This window comes from Primulina eburnea, chromosome 3 (assembly GCF_022965805.1).
Source record: "Primulina eburnea isolate SZY01 chromosome 3, ASM2296580v1, whole genome shotgun sequence".
Taxonomy (NCBI): domain Eukaryota; kingdom Viridiplantae; phylum Streptophyta; class Magnoliopsida; order Lamiales; family Gesneriaceae; genus Primulina; species Primulina eburnea.
The window spans coordinates 15,075,185-15,092,262 of record NC_133103.1 but is presented as its reverse complement, the minus strand read 5'-3'; the positions used below and the strand labels follow the sequence as shown (position 1 = coordinate 15,092,262).

General features: G+C 35.0%; 3 protein-coding genes across 3 annotated transcripts; 1 reads left to right on the top strand and 2 right to left on the bottom strand.

Annotated features, from left to right (window-relative positions):
• Nucleotides 1-307: 307 nt before the first annotated feature.
• On the bottom strand, nt 308-2,578 carry LOC140828312 (kxDL motif-containing protein LO9-177-like). The gene is made up of 3 exons (XM_073191303.1): nt 2,402-2,578; nt 2,159-2,311; nt 308-773 (listed from the first exon to the last, which is right to left on the bottom strand). Exons 1-3 carry the CDS (start codon nt 2,515-2,517, stop codon nt 671-673), a joined length of 372 nt encoding a protein of 123 aa, XP_073047404.1. The 5' UTR covers nt 2,518-2,578; the 3' UTR covers nt 308-670.
• A 3,429-nt stretch (nt 2,579-6,007) lies between these two features.
• Nucleotides 6,008-13,498, top strand: LOC140826866 (pleiotropic drug resistance protein 3-like). Its single transcript, XM_073189389.1, has 24 exons — nt 6,008-6,555; nt 6,653-6,776; nt 6,913-6,998; nt 7,119-7,203; nt 7,317-7,476; nt 7,560-7,636; nt 7,718-7,771; nt 7,871-7,961; nt 8,071-8,372; nt 8,457-8,738; nt 8,820-9,133; nt 9,217-9,377; nt 9,457-9,560; nt 9,674-9,827; nt 9,911-10,045; nt 10,125-10,198; nt 10,303-10,635; nt 10,709-10,999; nt 11,077-11,160; nt 11,255-11,388; nt 12,098-12,325; nt 12,441-12,612; nt 12,815-13,069; nt 13,163-13,498. Exons 1-24 carry the CDS (start codon nt 6,167-6,169, stop codon nt 13,427-13,429), a joined length of 4,356 nt encoding a protein of 1,451 aa, XP_073045490.1. The 5' UTR covers nt 6,008-6,166; the 3' UTR covers nt 13,430-13,498.
• Nucleotides 13,499-13,877: 379 nt separating this feature from the next.
• Nucleotides 13,878-16,415, bottom strand: LOC140826865 (S-adenosylmethionine synthase 3). The gene is made up of 2 exons (XM_073189388.1): nt 16,238-16,415; nt 13,878-15,322 (listed from the first exon to the last, which is right to left on the bottom strand). Exon 2 carries the CDS (start codon nt 15,312-15,314, stop codon nt 14,133-14,135), a length of 1,182 nt encoding a protein of 393 aa, XP_073045489.1. The 5' UTR covers nt 15,315-15,322; nt 16,238-16,415; the 3' UTR covers nt 13,878-14,132.
• Nucleotides 16,416-17,078: the final 663 nt, after the last annotated feature.

The following is a 17,078-nucleotide window of genomic DNA, read 5'->3' as shown; positions in this document are numbered from 1 at the left end:
GTGAGATTAATCAACTCAATCGATATTCACAATAAAAAATAATATTCTTAATATAAAAAAATAATATTTTTTCATAGATGACCCAAATAAAAGATTCGTCTCACAAAATACGACCCGTGAATACTTAAATAGTTATATTGTGCGATGCTATTTTGCCGATTTGATAAAAATTGAGGCATCTAACTACCACTATATATGCTTTCAATTTTTAACTATACTAATTACAATGCGAAAACCTATTTTCTACAGTGTGTATATTCAGGAAAAGTTATTTTTACCGCAAAAAAATTAAATAATAATCGTATCCTCGTGATTTTAAATATAATGCTAATATCCAATATGCACATGGTTAGAACTTAGAAATGGCTCAAGATATCCAACAAATCTGCTCTGTACAATAACAGCAAAGTTCGGGATGATAATGAAGAAGTAAAACATCACTACTCCCCCTAATCGTAAATCCAAGTTCTCACATTTAGTAGAAGGTTAGACACTAGGATCCATTTGCTTCCCAACGAAAATGAGAAAGAGAGAGCAATGCAGTCAGTAGCCACGAATGTACCCTGTCACGACTTAAAGAGATGTGCAGGATGCACGAGTTTCTTGAAAATGTGGACTCGTCCCAGAAAGAGGACAGAATATAATGTTATTTTACATGTTACGTGCAGAGTCACCTAGGCAATTCGAGGTCTGGCCTTTGGTCGAGAGCGTACATTGTCGAATCATCAGGAAATGCATCTGGATAGGCAGATAATAACTTCGCTTTCAGGCTCCTAAGATTTAAAAACAAATTAGAAGGGCAAACAATTTTGACAAGCATGTAGGCTTTACTTGTTACTGGAAAAAATGTGTCATGCAGTTGAACATAGCTAAGCAAAATAACAATAGGCAATGGGCAAAGAACAATGACGTGATCTTTTAAACAATCCAAAACAAAATATAAGGCAGTATGTCATTTTTGCTTCCCATACTCACAGTAGGAGGGGGCACCACTCCTTAGCAATGTTTACCCAATTAAGATATTTCGGCAGAAATAATTAAATAAATTAGAAGATAAACTATTTTCGAATAAATTATAATATAAACTTCATATAACCAATATTGAAATGAATTTTAGTCATTCTTACCTTAAATTGAAAAAAAATTGATGGAAAGTTGGAACATTTATATACGAAGGACTATAATTGATTGTTGGAAATTAGTTCAAGAACTAAAATGATAGTTGCAATAGTTGTAGACAAAAAACTAAAAAAATATCACACACTAATACACCGTACAACAATTTCGCTCCATTTCAGAAACAAACAGGTGGTTTGATGGAAATTGAAGATTTCCTTTCATATTTTTTAACCATCAGTGGGTTGCACATAACGAGATAAAATATAAAATAAAAATATGCTGAACACTCTTCCACTAATTATCAAAAAATGAACTAATCAGAAAATTGTTTTGATGAAATAAATTATAGATAAATTACATAGAAACACTTGAGATGGTGTTAATTTTTTCAAATAAATTACATATATTTGCTACGATTTCTTTATGCATTTAGAACCATTTAGATATGCCCAAATGGATTGAAATCCGTAAAGAATCTTAACAACATAATGGACCAAAAAGGATAACAAACAAAACATGAAGGGTAAAAAGTGTTTTCATCCCAACACAAACATGTAATGAAGTTATTGAAAACGAATTCGAACAAACACGATGAAGAAGAGATATTCAAGCAACCAATCTGAACTAGTTTTTGGATAGGGTCGAATGCGCAAACAGGGTAGTCCAACCCAAAATTTGAAACTTCAAACATCATGTATAAATATAATTTTTCGCAAAATTACATGCTTTGGCTCTATCAAAATTTCCGAGACCACTCGAGGATTACCTGGTTCACTGTTGACATGATAAATGTGGAATTTCTAACAAGCTATTCACAAGTAAAATATGTGGTAGAGATTTCATATCCCAGAAAGCAACCATCTTTTTTCTAAATTCTAGCAAATTCTCATTCTGGAAACCATTGAAAATAAAGAAAGATAATCATCCGAGACCATAGAACGCGTTAAAAAACACACAGAATTCAGCTAAATCACACATACCGCCTGAATTTCAAATAAACCTGACAGAAAATTACTGTAGGAAATGAAAGATTGCGTACCTAAGCTTTTGAAAAATGTAATCGAGATCTGATTTCATGGATCGTAAGAGGCGGGTGTTCCTGGCAAAATCGGCGGACACCTCAGCGAAACAATTTCCGGAATATTCATTAAAGTGCGATAATACAACGTTGCTGTCCTGCAATCTCCCCAATCTGCAACATTTTTCCCATGGTAAAAACCATGAATTAGCTATACAATACAGAATCAATAATGCAAAATTGTGCATGATCAAATACACGTACATGAGGTGCTGGGATTGCTTTAGAGAATCTGACTCATGGGAATCAATTAAGGTTTTAAAACTTGTCGAAATTTCTTCAGATGCTGTCCTTATCGATTCGCTTTCGGCATTCGCCATTTTCAATCTCGCTCGCCCAGTTCTAAGCTTACAGGTGAACAAGATAAACTAAGTACATCGGCCAATGTTGGGCTTCTAAATTTTGGGTCTGGGCTATTACATTGGGCCTATCACCTTCTACGGTTGTACTAATTGTTTCACGGTTTTTACGTTACGGTAAGACTGTAATAATAAATTAAAATAATTTTAGTTAATTTTTTTATATTAAATAATTTATGTGTGAAATTAAAGATTATCAAAATTAAAAATTGTGAAAATAAATTTTTCTAATATTTTTTATGTTATGAGTGATATGATTATTTAAAAATCCAAAAATATCGACAAGATTAAAAAAAATATTATTAGGATACGGTAATTATAAATATACAAAATTACTAAAAATTAGTTTTTATGATTTTTTTTAATTTAAGAATATGATTATTTTTAATTTATCAAATATACAATAACCTCAAAGTTAGTGTGCCATCAACGTTAAAAATATATTAAAAGTAGGTATCTTGTGAGACGGTCTCATGAATCTTTATCTGTGAGACGGGTCAATCATGCCGATATTCACAATAAAAAGTAATACTCTTAGCATAAAAAATAATATTTTTTCATTGATGACTCAAATAAAATATTTGTCTCACAAAATACTATTCGTGAAACCGTCTCATACAAGCTTTTACCTAAATAATAATATAGATATACAATAATTACAAAACCTTTCTGTTATTAAAAAAAATAAATTTTAAACATATAAATATCATTCAATGATAAAATAGCTTCTTAACCCAAAAATATCTGGGAATTTAATTTCTACTATGATATCAGAATTTGATCATGATAAGTAATTAGAAACTCGTAGTATGCAATCTCTTTTGAATTAATATTGGTAAAAATTTGTGTGAGACGGTCTCACGAGTCATATTTGTGAGACGGGTCTCTTATTTCAGGCACCCATGAAAAAAATATCATTTTTTTATGCTAAGAGTATTACTTTTTATTGTGAATATGAGTAGGGTTGCCCATCTAACAGATTATGATCCGTGAGACGGTCTCACATGAGATTCACTCATTAATATTTTGTTAATTACAAAAACTCCTACTATGAGATCGTTTAATGAGATAATTTGATGCGACATATCTCTTCTTTAATTCGACTCGTGAAAAATATAATTTTTTGTCAAAATTATTATTTTCCACTCTAAATACAGATCAAATTGTGTTGGTAAAAGGATTCATCAAGTTTATGAATAAATCCAATAAATTATTCTTATACCAATATTTTTTTCGATCGAGTCTCTCTCTCAAATATTGTCTAATGTATTTTACTTGAAATTGTCGGCATATCTCAAATCCCCTGATTAATTAGGGATTTTAAAGGCGTAAAATATAAAGAAGTCAACCCTGTAAATTTGATTCACCAATTTCTTGTGATTATGTAACCTAAATCTGAGGATTGTTGATCAAGCAAAAGCGTGCATGATGTAAGCACTTACATCATGTTTTAAATTTGACTATTTTAACAAAATTTATTATAATATAATGTCCAGTACGCAACTGGAATTGTCTCTTTGTATTTCAATAAAATTTATTACAATTTCAAGCCCATTATTTTAAAAAAAAAATCACATTTAGTAGTTTTCTAAGGTTTTCTAATCTTGACACTAAAAAAAAAAGACCGATTTGCGACGGTCAAATCCATCTCTAATAACCACAATCCTTATATTGATCGTCGTTTATCATTTTAGAGATAAATTTATTAACCATCATTACAGTTAGTAACAGTTTTTAGTCGCCAATTTTAACGATAATTGTAGAAAAATCATCGCTAAATTATTTAATTAAATTTTTTTAATGAAATAATATTATTTTGATTTTTATAATTAATAAAAGTGGCGATGGTTTTTTTTTCAAAAAAAAAAACCTCGCTAAATTATATTTTAATGAAATTAAAATATTTAAATTCTTTATATAAATTATAATTTTTTGTATTTAGAATGTTATGTATCAATATGTTTTTATTTGAATATTTTTTTAAAATATATTTGAATTAGAGAACCCGTCGTTAAATTAGCGCTTTTTTTTAGTCTGATTTTTTTTTTTTAATAGTTGTCACTTGAAGCAGATAACATGATTTTCTATTATCGTTTCAAACTCGATTGTTATCAAATAGTATTGATTATTATTGCAGATCTAACATCAATGTCTCAAGTTTAAGACGAGATATGTCGATACCCAATTAACAAAACCTCCCTCCCCTGGCTAAAGAAAAATAAAAGGCAATTGAAAATTTGTTATAATTTAAAGAGAAACCATAAATTTGCACTTGTTGCAAAGTCTTGGAGTTGAAACAATACGATGTAGCTTTCATTTTGTGCAGAAGTCGTGTATTGCCATATGCTTACAACGTTTGAACATTAATTGTGTCTCTATGTGATTAGACCAAATCTCAATTAGCAAACATCGGAAGGTTCGATCCTGGGTGTGGGGGCAGTGCCCACACCCTAGATCAAGGGTTGAGATTCATATCATGGGGAATAAAAAAATTTAAAAAAAATAAAAAATTGGGCCAGAAAAAATTGGGTGAAATAATCCGCAAAGATCTTTATCCAATAATTACAATAATTATTGAAGAGAGAAAAAAATGAAAGTAATTACAGGAGTCGAAACGGCGCAACCACAAGTTAATTAAGACATATAATAAAATACTGATATTTGCAAAGTCAAAATAAATATTTTTGTAAAAAATTATCCCAAAACTAATGCTCTCAAAAATACAATTTACTCTTAATAACACTAACTTTAATCTTATTTAGTATTCAACAAGTTTTATGTAACATAATAATATTATATGAGATTTGTGTCTTCCACTCTTGGGTGGAGTAAAGACCCGAGTTCCTAGGTGGTGGGGGACAAAATTTTGTATAATTTCACTTTGAAAAATATAAACATTTTATATATAAAATATATATATATATATATATATATATATATATATATATATATATATATATATATATATATATATATATATATATATATATATATATATATATAGTTTCAAGGTGGTGGGGGACAAAATTCTGTATCACTGTCATTTAAAGCTAAATAAAATTTGATTTTGAAAAATATAAACATTTTATCCATATAAATTTTTTAGATACACTCCTCTCTCTCTATATATATATATATATATATATAGTCTCTCGTGAGATGATCTCACGGATTTTTATTCGTGATATAAGTCAATCCTACTCATATTTATAATAATAAGTAATATTTCGACATAAAAACAATATTTTTTTCATGTACTAAAATAAAAGATTTATCTCTTTAAATTGACTTGGGAGGATGTGTCACAAAAGTTTGTGTGTAATATATAATATTGGAATATCCTTGAGTTGTGGTTGTGTACTTGTGTTGGCCTTAATTCACATGTGTTCACATGCATTTCTTATAAATTTGGCTTCATTTAGTGAAGATGGAAAGTCAACTTTCGGAGGAGGTGTGTGTGTATGTATATATATATATATATTGTGCATGTCAAAATCTTCCGTCAAATATCGTGCTATAGATTTCTCTAGCTTTGATCATATATATATGTATGTCCTAAAAATGCATGTGAAAACTTGATCAAATATAGATTTATATCCAAAAATAATCAATGGCTGACTTGGTTGGCACTGATGAGATAGAGTCGTTTAGGCATGAATTGTCAGAGATTGGGAGGAGCTTAAGATCATCCTTCCGGCGCCGCATCTCGAGTTTTCGAAGCAACTCAGAGTTGAGTAATGCATCAGATATTCACGACCTTGATGATGAAACTTTGATGCACTGGGCCGCCATAGACAGGCTGCCAACTTATGACCGGTTGAGATCTTCTCTGTTTGATCAAATTGCCGATGGGAACGAACCCGAAAATGGAGGCAAAAGGATTGTCGATGTCACCAAACTTGGTGCTCCTGAAAGACATATGTTCATTGAGAAGCTCATTAAACATATTGAACATGACAACCTTAGGTTATTGCGTAAAATCAGGAAAAGGATTGATAAGTAAGAATATTTCTTGTCTTTTTGGAAGCAAGGATTTGTTTTCTATTTTGTAACATGACTTTGAGGATTGGTTCTTCTTTTATTTTTTGGAATGTAGAGTTGGTGTTGAACTGCCCACAATTGAGGTTAGATACAAGGACTTACGAGTCGAAGATGAATGCGAAATTGTCTATGGAAAGCCACTCCCAACGCTTTGGAATACCGTGAAAAGTGCTCTTTCGGTAAGTTTTAAGGTTGCATTTGGATTGAAGAACTTGGTTAGTTTCCGTCATAATCGTCTTAGAATAGAGATTATTTAAAAGCACTTCTCCTGATTTCATATGCATATTTTCAATAAAAGCTCCGTTTTGGTGACAGGGTATTAGCAAACTTCCTTGTTTACCATCACAAGAAGCCAAGATAACAATCATTAATGGTGTTAGTGGCATAATTAGGCCTGGAAGGTATATTGAATATACTTTCTCTGCTGTTTTCTACTTTTTTCGAAAACAACAAACTTGTGATTTGTTTGCTTCACTTTGTTGGTGTATGTATGGTATATGATAAGGAATTCTTTGTTGCAGAATGACTCTGTTACTAGGTCCTCCAGGCTGTGGCAAGACAACGTTCTTGAAAGCTCTTTCAGGCAACCTGAAAAAGTCGCTTAAGGTGTGGTGTCTCTGTTTTTTTGGCTTTCAAGGCCAATTATTTTGGTTTTTTAAGTCATATAATTTCCAATAAAGTTCCACGTAAGAAGTGTTTGTGCTTTTCCTCCACAACAGGTTACTGGCGAGATTTCATACAACGGGTACAAACTGGAAGAGTTTGTACCACAGAAAACTTCAGCTTATATAAGCCAATATGATCAGCACATCCCTGAAATGACTGTCAGAGAAACATTAGATTTTTCGTCTCGCTGTCAAGGAATCGGAAGCCGAGCAGGCAACTAGTTTATAATATAAAACTTAGATTTATAGCGAAAATTTATTTTTTCATGATGATTGATAACATGATCTAATCCTCAGAAATTATGACTCGACTTACTAAAAAGGAGAAAGAAGCAAAAATTGTTCCTGATCCTGATATAGATACCTACATGAAGGTGCTTAAATTCCGAATACTTTTAGTTCTCATTTTCCTTTTGTGTCAAACTTATGCATTCTTTGTCCTTAATTCGGGATAGGCAATTGCTGTAGAAGGACAAAAGACAACACTTCAGACAGACTACATATTAAAAGTATTTTCTTACTTGATTTAGCTATTACTCTTCAGCTAGCACTGTGTAGATCGAGCGCCTTACAATTGATAGTTACCATATCATATCGACATTTTTTAGATTCTCGGACTAGATATTTGTGCTGACACGCTCTTCGGAGACGCCATGAGGAGAGGTATCTCAGGTGGACAGAAGAAAAGACTCACAACAGGTAGTCTCATTGTTAAAAGTACAAGTCATTTTCTTGCAACATGGTTACTCCAATAATACTAACTGTTTTTGTGATTTCAAGTATTTAATCTTCGATCGACTTTATTAAGGTGAGATGATTGTTGGACCAACAAAAGCTTTATTCATGGACGAAATATCAAATGGCTTAGACAGCTCGACAACATACCAGATCGTTTGTTTTCTTCAACAACTAGCGCATATCACAGATGCAACTATACTTATTTCACTTCTCCAACCAGCACCAGAAACGTTCGACTTATTTGATGATATTATCTTAATGGGAGAGGGAAAGATCATCTATCATGGACCTCGAACTGATGTTTTAGAATTTTTCAAGTCCTGTGGATTTAAATGTCCCGAAAGAAAAGGAGTTGCCGATTTTCTTCAGGAGGCAAGTTCATTAAATCTGTGTATTATCGCTATTTCAGGTCATGTAATCCAATATCATCTCACTTTTGAATGGTTTAATCATCAGGTCATTTCAAGGAACGATCAAGAACAATACTGGAATGAAACGGACCAAACTTACCGTTATGTTTCGGTTGATGCATTCTCAAGAAAATACAATGAGTCCTCCTACATGAAGAAATATAGCGAAGATCTATCTGTTCCTTACGATAAGTCCAAAAGCCACGAAAATGCAACAAGTTTTAACAAGTATTCTCTTTCTAAATGGACGTTGTTTAAAGCGTGTTTGTCAAGGGAATACCTTCTCATGAGAAGAAACTCTTTCATATATGTATTCAAAGCTGTTCAGGTTGGCTTAGTCCATTAATTTTTTCTCTGAGTTACATTGAGTTTTCTAAGTACTTCTTCAATACAATTCGATCTTTTGCAGCTTATCATCATTGCATCAGTCACAATGACTGTATTCTTGAGGACAAAAATGGGAATTGATATTGTACATGCTAACAGTTACTTGGGAGCTCTATTTTATTCACTCCTTATCCTTCTTATCGATGGATTTCCCGAGCTTTCGATGACCATTGCGAGACTTGAAATTTTCTACAAGCAGAGAGACTCATACTTTTACCCTGCTTGGGCTTATGCAATTCCAGCTTCCATTCTCAAGATTCCACTTTCGGTTTTTGAAGCTATTGTATGGACGTCACTCACTTACTATGTCATCGGATTCAGCCCAGAGGCCGGAAGGTTGCTGTCATTCAACATTTTACTGTACAGAAAAATGTTTGATATTTTGTGAATTAGCATATACCTTACTTTTGTTTTTTCAGGTTTTTTCGACAAATGATATTGTTGTTTGCGGTACATATGACCTCGATATCTATGTTCCGTTTCATGGCATCAGTCTTTAGGAGTGTCGTTGCGTCTACAACGGCTGGCAGTATGTGCATACTGTTTGTAATGCTATTCAGTGGATTCTTGATCCCGAGACGTGAGTCGTTTTAATTTATTTGTTTTAGTTCGTCACATATTTTAACTTCTGGCACTCAGGAGTTTGCTGTTTCTTGCAGCATCCATGCCAGAATGGCTGAAATGGGCTTTCTGGGTTTCTCCACTATCATATGGAGAGATAGGCCTTGCAGTGAATGAATTTCTAGCTCCAAGATGGCAAAAGGTGAATATGTTTCTTAATTTTACTACCATTTTCTCATTTTGGAAATTTCGAAACAACTAACAACAGGATCAACAAAAGCATTATCTGTTTTGTCTTTGCCAAATTTTGTAAAGGAGCTGCAAGGAAATACAACAATAGGACATGAAGCACTTCAAAACCGGGGTTTAAGCTTTGGAGGAAATCTTTATTGGATATCCGTCGGTGCCCTCTTAGTATATACATTGCTTCTCAACGTTGGATTCACATTGGCCCTAACTTTCTTGAAATGTAAGAGCGTTATTAGATAATTGTCTAGATTCCAACTCAAGATGATTCAAGTGATGAAATAAATATTTGAAACAATGCACCAGCTTCTAGTTCTCGCGCTATTATTTCAAGTGAAAAGCTCTCCCAGCTAAAAGGAAATACAGAACCCGACACCCGAACCCATGCAGAAGAGCATTCCAAAGTTTCTCCTCCTAAAAACACCGCAAAAACTCTCAAAGGTCAGGTTTTTCCATTTTATCAAAAAATATTATGTAATTTCACTTCATGTGTACTTAATTGTCTGTCGCATTCTTGCAGATAAGATGGTGTTACCTTTTGAACCCTTAAGTATAACATTTCAAGACGTGCAGTACTATGTTGAAACCCCTTTGGTAAACACATGAATCAAGTCACATTTTATTCCTAAGTTATGATATTTCATTGTATCGTCAAGAAACATCAGATGGCATATTTTGTTCCATGGTTACCTTTTTAGGCAATGAAGGAGCGTGGATTCACCGAGAAAAGGCTTCGGCTTCTTAGTGACATCACTGGTTCATTTAGGCCGGGTGTTCTTACGGCACTGATGGGCGTGAGTGGAGCCGGGAAAACCACACTTCTAGATGTTCTTGCCGGCAGAAAAACTAGCGGAACCATAGACGGAGAAATTAGAGTAGGAGGGTATCTTAAAATTCAATCGACGTTTGCTCGAGTTTCAGGCTATTGTGAACAAGTAGACATACACTCTCCTCAGATTACTGTCGAAGAATCACTCATTTTTTCTGCTTGGCTTCGTCTCCAACCTAGTATCGACACTAAAACCAAATACGTAGGACACTAATTTCCTAATAGTTTGCATTTCCTTGTTAGCCGTAGCACATTATCTCATGGTGTTTTTTCAGGAATTTGTGAATGAAGTTCTTGAAACCATCGAGCTTGATGGGATCAAGGATGCATTGGTTGGCATGCCTGGTGTTACTGGTCTTTCAACTGAGCAAAGAAAACGCTTAACAATTGCGGTGGAACTTGTTGCTAACCCTTCGATTATCTTTATGGACGAGCCTACAACTGGACTAGATGCAAGAGCAGCTGCAATAGTTATGCGAGCAGTAAAGAATGTGGCGAATACAGGCAGAACAATAGTCTGTACCATTCACCAGCCGAGTATCGACATATTTGAGGCATTTGATGAGGTAACTTTTTACATTTGGATCCATTCATGTTTTCACTTACCAAAAAAGACAGAGTAACATATAGTTTTTATCTGCAGTTGGTACTCTTGAAAACAGGAGGTCAAATGATATATTGTGGACCTTTAGGTCAGCACTCTTCGAAAATTATTGAATATTTTGAGGTGAATCTTTGTATTCAGTAATACACGATGCTTTTTCTTGCTCAACTTACTTGAAGATTATTCGTGGATGTTTACTTCTGCGAGTCGTTAACAGGGTCTTTCTGGTGTACCAAAAATTAGAGACAACTACAATCCTGCAACATGGATGTTGGAGGTTACTTCAACTTCATCTGAAGCTGAACTTGGCTTAGACTTTGCTGACATTTACAAGAATTCTTCTCTATACAAGTGAGTTTCTATGGGCTACATGGTTAACCGTCTCTTGCATTAGTTATAAACTTAAGGACTCGTTTAAGCGAGATTCCGTATGATAGATTTTGCTGGTAACTACTTCGCATCTCTTCTCCTTTACAAAAACGATTAATTCCTGTTAGATAAATCAGTTACACAAACTTGTAAAGTCATCCACATGTCCCACAATTCAATGTGAGAAAGGAGTGTGACAATCACCCTTTCTTTCATAACATGATGTTGATTTTGTGGCTTAGCATATCGATCTACCAATGCCTGAATTCTAAAAGTGGTAATGACGAATTCAAGAGGTAACTTCATGTATTTAGTACGTTATTCAACAACTTCAAGAAATGACTCCACAGTCCACAAATGTAAGCACGTTATGTCATATCATAGGCCCATGGGCCATGGAAGTGAGTCTACACTATAGAATCCAGTAGAGACATTTGGAGGCCAATTGTTGCTTCTGCTAGCTTAGCAGTCAATATTGGTGTTAAGGATGCTAATTTAAGAAGCTTTGGGATGTATCAAGCTATAAAAGTTCAATTCTACAAAAATACTTTTGCATCCGTGTTTGCTCTGGGAAATGATTAGTCTAAACTGCTAGATAATCCAATCGTACTATTATTATTAACAACAAATGAAACATGTCATATTTCTTAATTGTGTGTGATGAATCTCTTTTCTGTTGTTTGATTCCTAGGACTAACAAAGAGCTTGTGAATCACCTTGGTAAACCACCGGCTGGTTCGAAAGATCTCCATTTTCCCACTCTCTACTCACAAAATTGGTGGGGGCAATTCAAATCCTGCCTATGGAAGCAGCACTGGTCTTATTGGAGAAGCCCTTCATACAACTTGACGCGATCACTTCATATGCTCTTTTCTTCTGTTCTTTTTGGATTATTGTTCCGTGATCGGGGCAAGAAAATGTAAGCCATAAAGATCTCTGCAAGTTTATTATATATTCGCTCTCATGCAACAGCTTCCACATTGGTTTATGCTAACTCTGATTTGTGTTTTTATATTTTATGCTCTGTTTGATAGAGACAATCAGCAGAGCCTATTCACTCTACTTGGTTCAATGTATGCATCAGCTCTCTTCTGCGGCATAAACAATTCCTCCTCGGTTCTTCCGTATGTCAGCACGGAGCGGATGGTTTTCTACAGAGAACGATTTGCTGGAATGTACACTTCATTGGCATTTTCAGCAGCACAGGTATGTATTCGCCTTAACCTCATCTTCCGCGATGTTTAAACTAAACATCTTCTGCCCCCACAGATACCAAAAGGGCCGGTGTGAGCCGCAATCTGCATAATGAGTTCTGCCAACAATTAATTCCTATCTACATAATGAGTTGTTAGAGTGATTCGTTTTGTTTTGAAGTGGGAATCAGTAATCTTTTTCTTCAAATTGACAGGTCATAATAGAGATTCCATATCTCTTAGCACAAGCAATTGCATTCACAGTGATAACATATCCATTGATTGGATACTACTGGACAGCACATAAGGTGTTTTGGTACTTTTACTCCATGTTCACTACATTGCTCTACTTCACTTATCTTGGGATGATGATGGTTTCAATAACACCAAGTTTCCCAGTGGCTGCCATTTTGCAGTCAACTTTCTACACAATGTTCAATCTGTTCGCCGGATTCTTGATTCCTCGCCCGGTAACCACTTCTTCCAAATAATTTATTCCCACTTCAATAGAAAGGTACTTGTGAGATATATGGTGATGGTGAATTGTGTTCTTGAATGTACAGCAAATTCCCAAGTGGTGGCTCTGGTTTTATTATGTGATTCCAACTTCTTGGTCATTGAATGGGATGCTCACTTCACAATATGGAGATATAGAAAAGCCAATCACAGTGTTTGGAGAAACCAAATCCGTTGCTGCTTTTCTGAGGGACTACTTTGGATTTCACCATAATCAATTACCTTTAGTGGGTGTTCTTTTATTCTTTTACCCTATATTTTTTGCTGCTTTGTTTGCATTTTGTATTGGCAAACTCAACTTTCAGAGGAGGTAACCACTTGTGTAACGCCAACATAAATGCATATTTTAACTTTTGTCCTTTCGATGTATCATATAAATTTTCAAATTAATATTTATTTATGCTATCCTTTGTATCAATCTATCATGTTTCCCTAAAATTAGGAGTTTTTTTATCAAAAAATTAAAAATCATGATGATGTATTAGGGTTTTCAAGAAAAAATCCAATAAACAATCTCACATATCAATTTCGTTAGACGACTGTTATGAAAAATATTCTTTTTAAATCAAAATTATTACAACCCATTAAATTTAATTTGATGGTAATGTTGGTTAACAAATTTGGATATCTACAGGGATATATGAGTCTTAATGCTTCAGAATTTGTGATTTTCTCGAAAAGGTCCAGTTTATGGAAAATCGTATCAAGATGTTTATTTTTTAAAAGTAATTATTACATCGTATTTGTACGAAATAGCGCACATTGCGACGAACTCAGAATTATGATAGATCCAATAACTGGAAACAATTCATTCATATGCGATGCATTCACCTGACTAGCAAACATGCGACTGGCTGACTAGCTGACTCAAACTGTAATTTAAGTAGACACCACACACACATTCCTTATATGGCATATCACAAAGCAATCTGTGCTGCAAGAACATTAATCAAAATGGAAGAAAAACATACACACAACGCAAGGTAACATGGGAAACCAGTAGCAGATGTCTCGGGTTTAGCCTTGGGATTTTTCCCATTTGAGGGGCTTAACTACCTCCCATGTGAAGTCAGCATCATCCCTTCCAAAGTGCCCGTATGCAGCAGTTTTCAAGAACCTTCCACCACCACCTCTCTTCAAATCCAAGTTAATCGAGATCATTCCAGGTCGGAAATCAAAATTTTCTTTCACAATTTGCAGGATTTCTTTGTCAGGGATCTTCCCCGTGCCATAAGTGTCAACAAAAACAGATAACGGCTCAGGCACACCAATGGCGTATGAGACTTGTACGATGCACCTGCGAGCAAGGCCATTAGCAACAATGCTCTTGGCAGCCTGCCTTACAATATATGCACCACTTCTGTCGACCTTAGTGGGGTCCTTTCCAGAGAAGGCACCACCCCCATGGGCGCCCCAACCACCATAGGTGTCAATAATGATTTTTCTGCCCGTGAGACCTGCGTCACCATGAGGGCCACCAATAACGAACCGACCAGATGGATTGAGGTGGAAAATCGTCTTCTCGTCAAGGTACTTTTCAGGGATGACTGGCTTGATGACATGCTCCTTCAGATCCTTGGCAATCTCATCATTAGTAACAGTCTCATCATGCTGAGTCGATATGAGAACTGTGTGTACCCTTATTGGAACCATTGCACCATTTTCATTATAGTACTCCACCGTAACTTGAGTCTTGCCATCAGGTCTCAACCAGGGACATGTACCATCCTTGCGTACTTCTGTCAGCCGAGCACCTAATTTAGTAGCAAGCACATGGCTGAGAGGCATATACTCAGGAGTCTCATCTGTGGCATACCCGAACATGTGTCCCTGGTCGCCAGCACCAATCTCTTCAGGGCGTTTGGTCAGGTGACCGTGAACTCCTTGAGCAATATCGGGGCTTTGCTGCTCAATGTTAACAAGGACCTTGCACTTGTCAGCATCGAGACCCACGTCATCGGATATGAATCCAATATTGCGGCATGTGGTGCGCACAATTTTCTCATAGTCTATGTCACCCTTTGTTGTGATTTCACCAAAGACCATTACCATGTTGGTCTTGGTACAAGTCTCACAAGCAACTTTACTGTCAGGATCTTGTTCCAGGCAGGCGTCGAGTACTGCATCAGATATCTGGTCGCAGAGCTTGTCGGGGTGGCCTTCGTTCACGGATTCAGAGGTAAACAGGAAGGTGTCCATTTCCCAACCTGCATGAGATAAACTCAAAATCCATCGTTTTTGTCCTCGAAATAAGAAAATCCCCATTTTACAAGGCAGAAAAAATCCAAATCGACGCAAGAAAACCTGAGCCACTGACTCACTTGAGCTATAAGAAGTAGGGTTAAGATAAAAGTGTGAATATCCCAAGGCTCCGAAAAGCTACATTTCAAGTGAGGTTTTCTTCGTTTAGCACCAAAAAACCAAGATATACTGCACCACGGTTTATAGAACAAAGGGCATCGCTTCATTTTGAAATAGTAGAAGCTATTTTAACATGTTTTTTAACCCAGAAAGTCCCCCACGAATCTTCTCTTTTTATTAGGACAAGCATGCTGAGTAGTCAAATTATTGCAAGTTAGAATAGAATCCAGTGAACAACGCATCTATGATCATTTTAACAAGAACAATAGGAAATCCTTTCAATGAAGGGTAATCAAAGCCTATTGCCCTCTAACCGAGCAAACCATGCCTAGATCTGCGTTAAAGGAGGAAAATGGACCCGTTTATGAATCAAACTTGAGTAAACAGAAACGGGATGAAATTCGTCAGTAACTATCACTAACCAATAAATGCCAACCTTGAAGCAAAAACAAGTTTAGATCTTTCATATCTCCCACTGTCTACTACACAACCCTGACCGCTAAACCTTAAACAAAACAGTTCAAGATCCATGAGTAGATCACAAATTTATAGCCAAATTTTGGAATAAAAACATCTATACAATCAAGAAATTATTTACACAGACAGAGAAATGGTAAATAACTCACTCAGAAGAAACACTCAAATCAAAGAGCAAGAACAACATTAGCCCAGACAAAACCCACGAATAGAATCCTCCGCAGAGGCTAAAACTTACAACAAAAACCGAAAGAAAAACCGAAAGAACCACCAAACTTCAGTACCTTGGCAGATGAAATCAAGGACCGACAGAAGGGAGTTGCTAACTTTATTGTGATTGGGTACTTTCTTTAGAGACACCAAACGCCTGCAAGTCTCGGTAAAGGAAATAGGAAGCGTATTTATAGATAAGATCACGAGTCATTCCACTAGTCGGTGGGACAAAGGTGCTAGCGTTTCGGACGTGGTTTTTATTTTGGCATATTCCGGTGAAGATCAACGGGAGTCGGTAAGCGGATGACGTTTCTGATATGGCATAATATATTAATAATGAGTTTTTTGCATTCAGGTCTATTTTTGTGATGGTAAAAATTTGTGTGAGACGGTCTCATAAGTCGTATTTGTGAGACGAATCTCTTATTTGGGTCACCCATAAAAAAGTATTACTTTTTATGCTAAGAGTATTACTTTTTATTGTAGATATGGGTAGGGTTGACCCGTCTCACAGATTATGATCCGTGAGACGGTCTCACATGAGACTCACTCTTTTGTGATATACATATTGTTTACTTGTACAAAAAATATTATTTATTATTGTAAATATGAAAAAAGTTGACTCGTCTCACAGATAAAGATATGCAAGATATGTCAGAAGAAACATATTATTTTAATATATATATCATACATATTAACTTATATTTTAGATTCGATATTTGATATGAACGATTAATGTTAAAACACATTTAATACAAGAGATATGAATATAATCCCGATTAAAGATAAATATGTGGGGAACAACATCTGAATCCGAATTATTTAAATGAATGAGTATTTTTTTAGTCTGTGAAAGAATTTGTTATAATTGAATCTTAAACTAAAAAATTCATCTTAAATTTGAGATATCAA

Coding starts and splice junctions, on each gene's coding strand:
- LOC140828312 (XM_073191303.1), bottom strand. CDS start 2,517: ATGGCGAATGCCGAAAGCGAATCGATAAGGACAGCATCTGAAGAAATT. Junction 2,312..2,401: donor AAGCAATCCCAGCACCTCAT/GTACGTGTATTT, acceptor AAAATGTTGCAG/ATTGGGGAGATTGCAGGACA. Junction 774..2,158: donor TACATTTTTCAAAAGCTTAG/GTACGCAATCTT, acceptor TTTAAATCTTAG/GAGCCTGAAAGCGAAGTTAT.
- LOC140826866 (XM_073189389.1), top strand. CDS start 6,167: ATGGCTGACTTGGTTGGCACTGATGAGATAGAGTCGTTTAGGCATGAA. Junction 11,000..11,076: donor TATTTGAGGCATTTGATGAG/GTAACTTTTTAC, acceptor TTTTATCTGCAG/TTGGTACTCTTGAAAACAGG. Junction 13,070..13,162: donor GATTCTTGATTCCTCGCCCG/GTAACCACTTCT, acceptor TTGAATGTACAG/CAAATTCCCAAGTGGTGGCT.
- LOC140826865 (XM_073189388.1), bottom strand. CDS start 15,314: ATGGACACCTTCCTGTTTACCTCTGAATCCGTGAACGAAGGCCACCCC.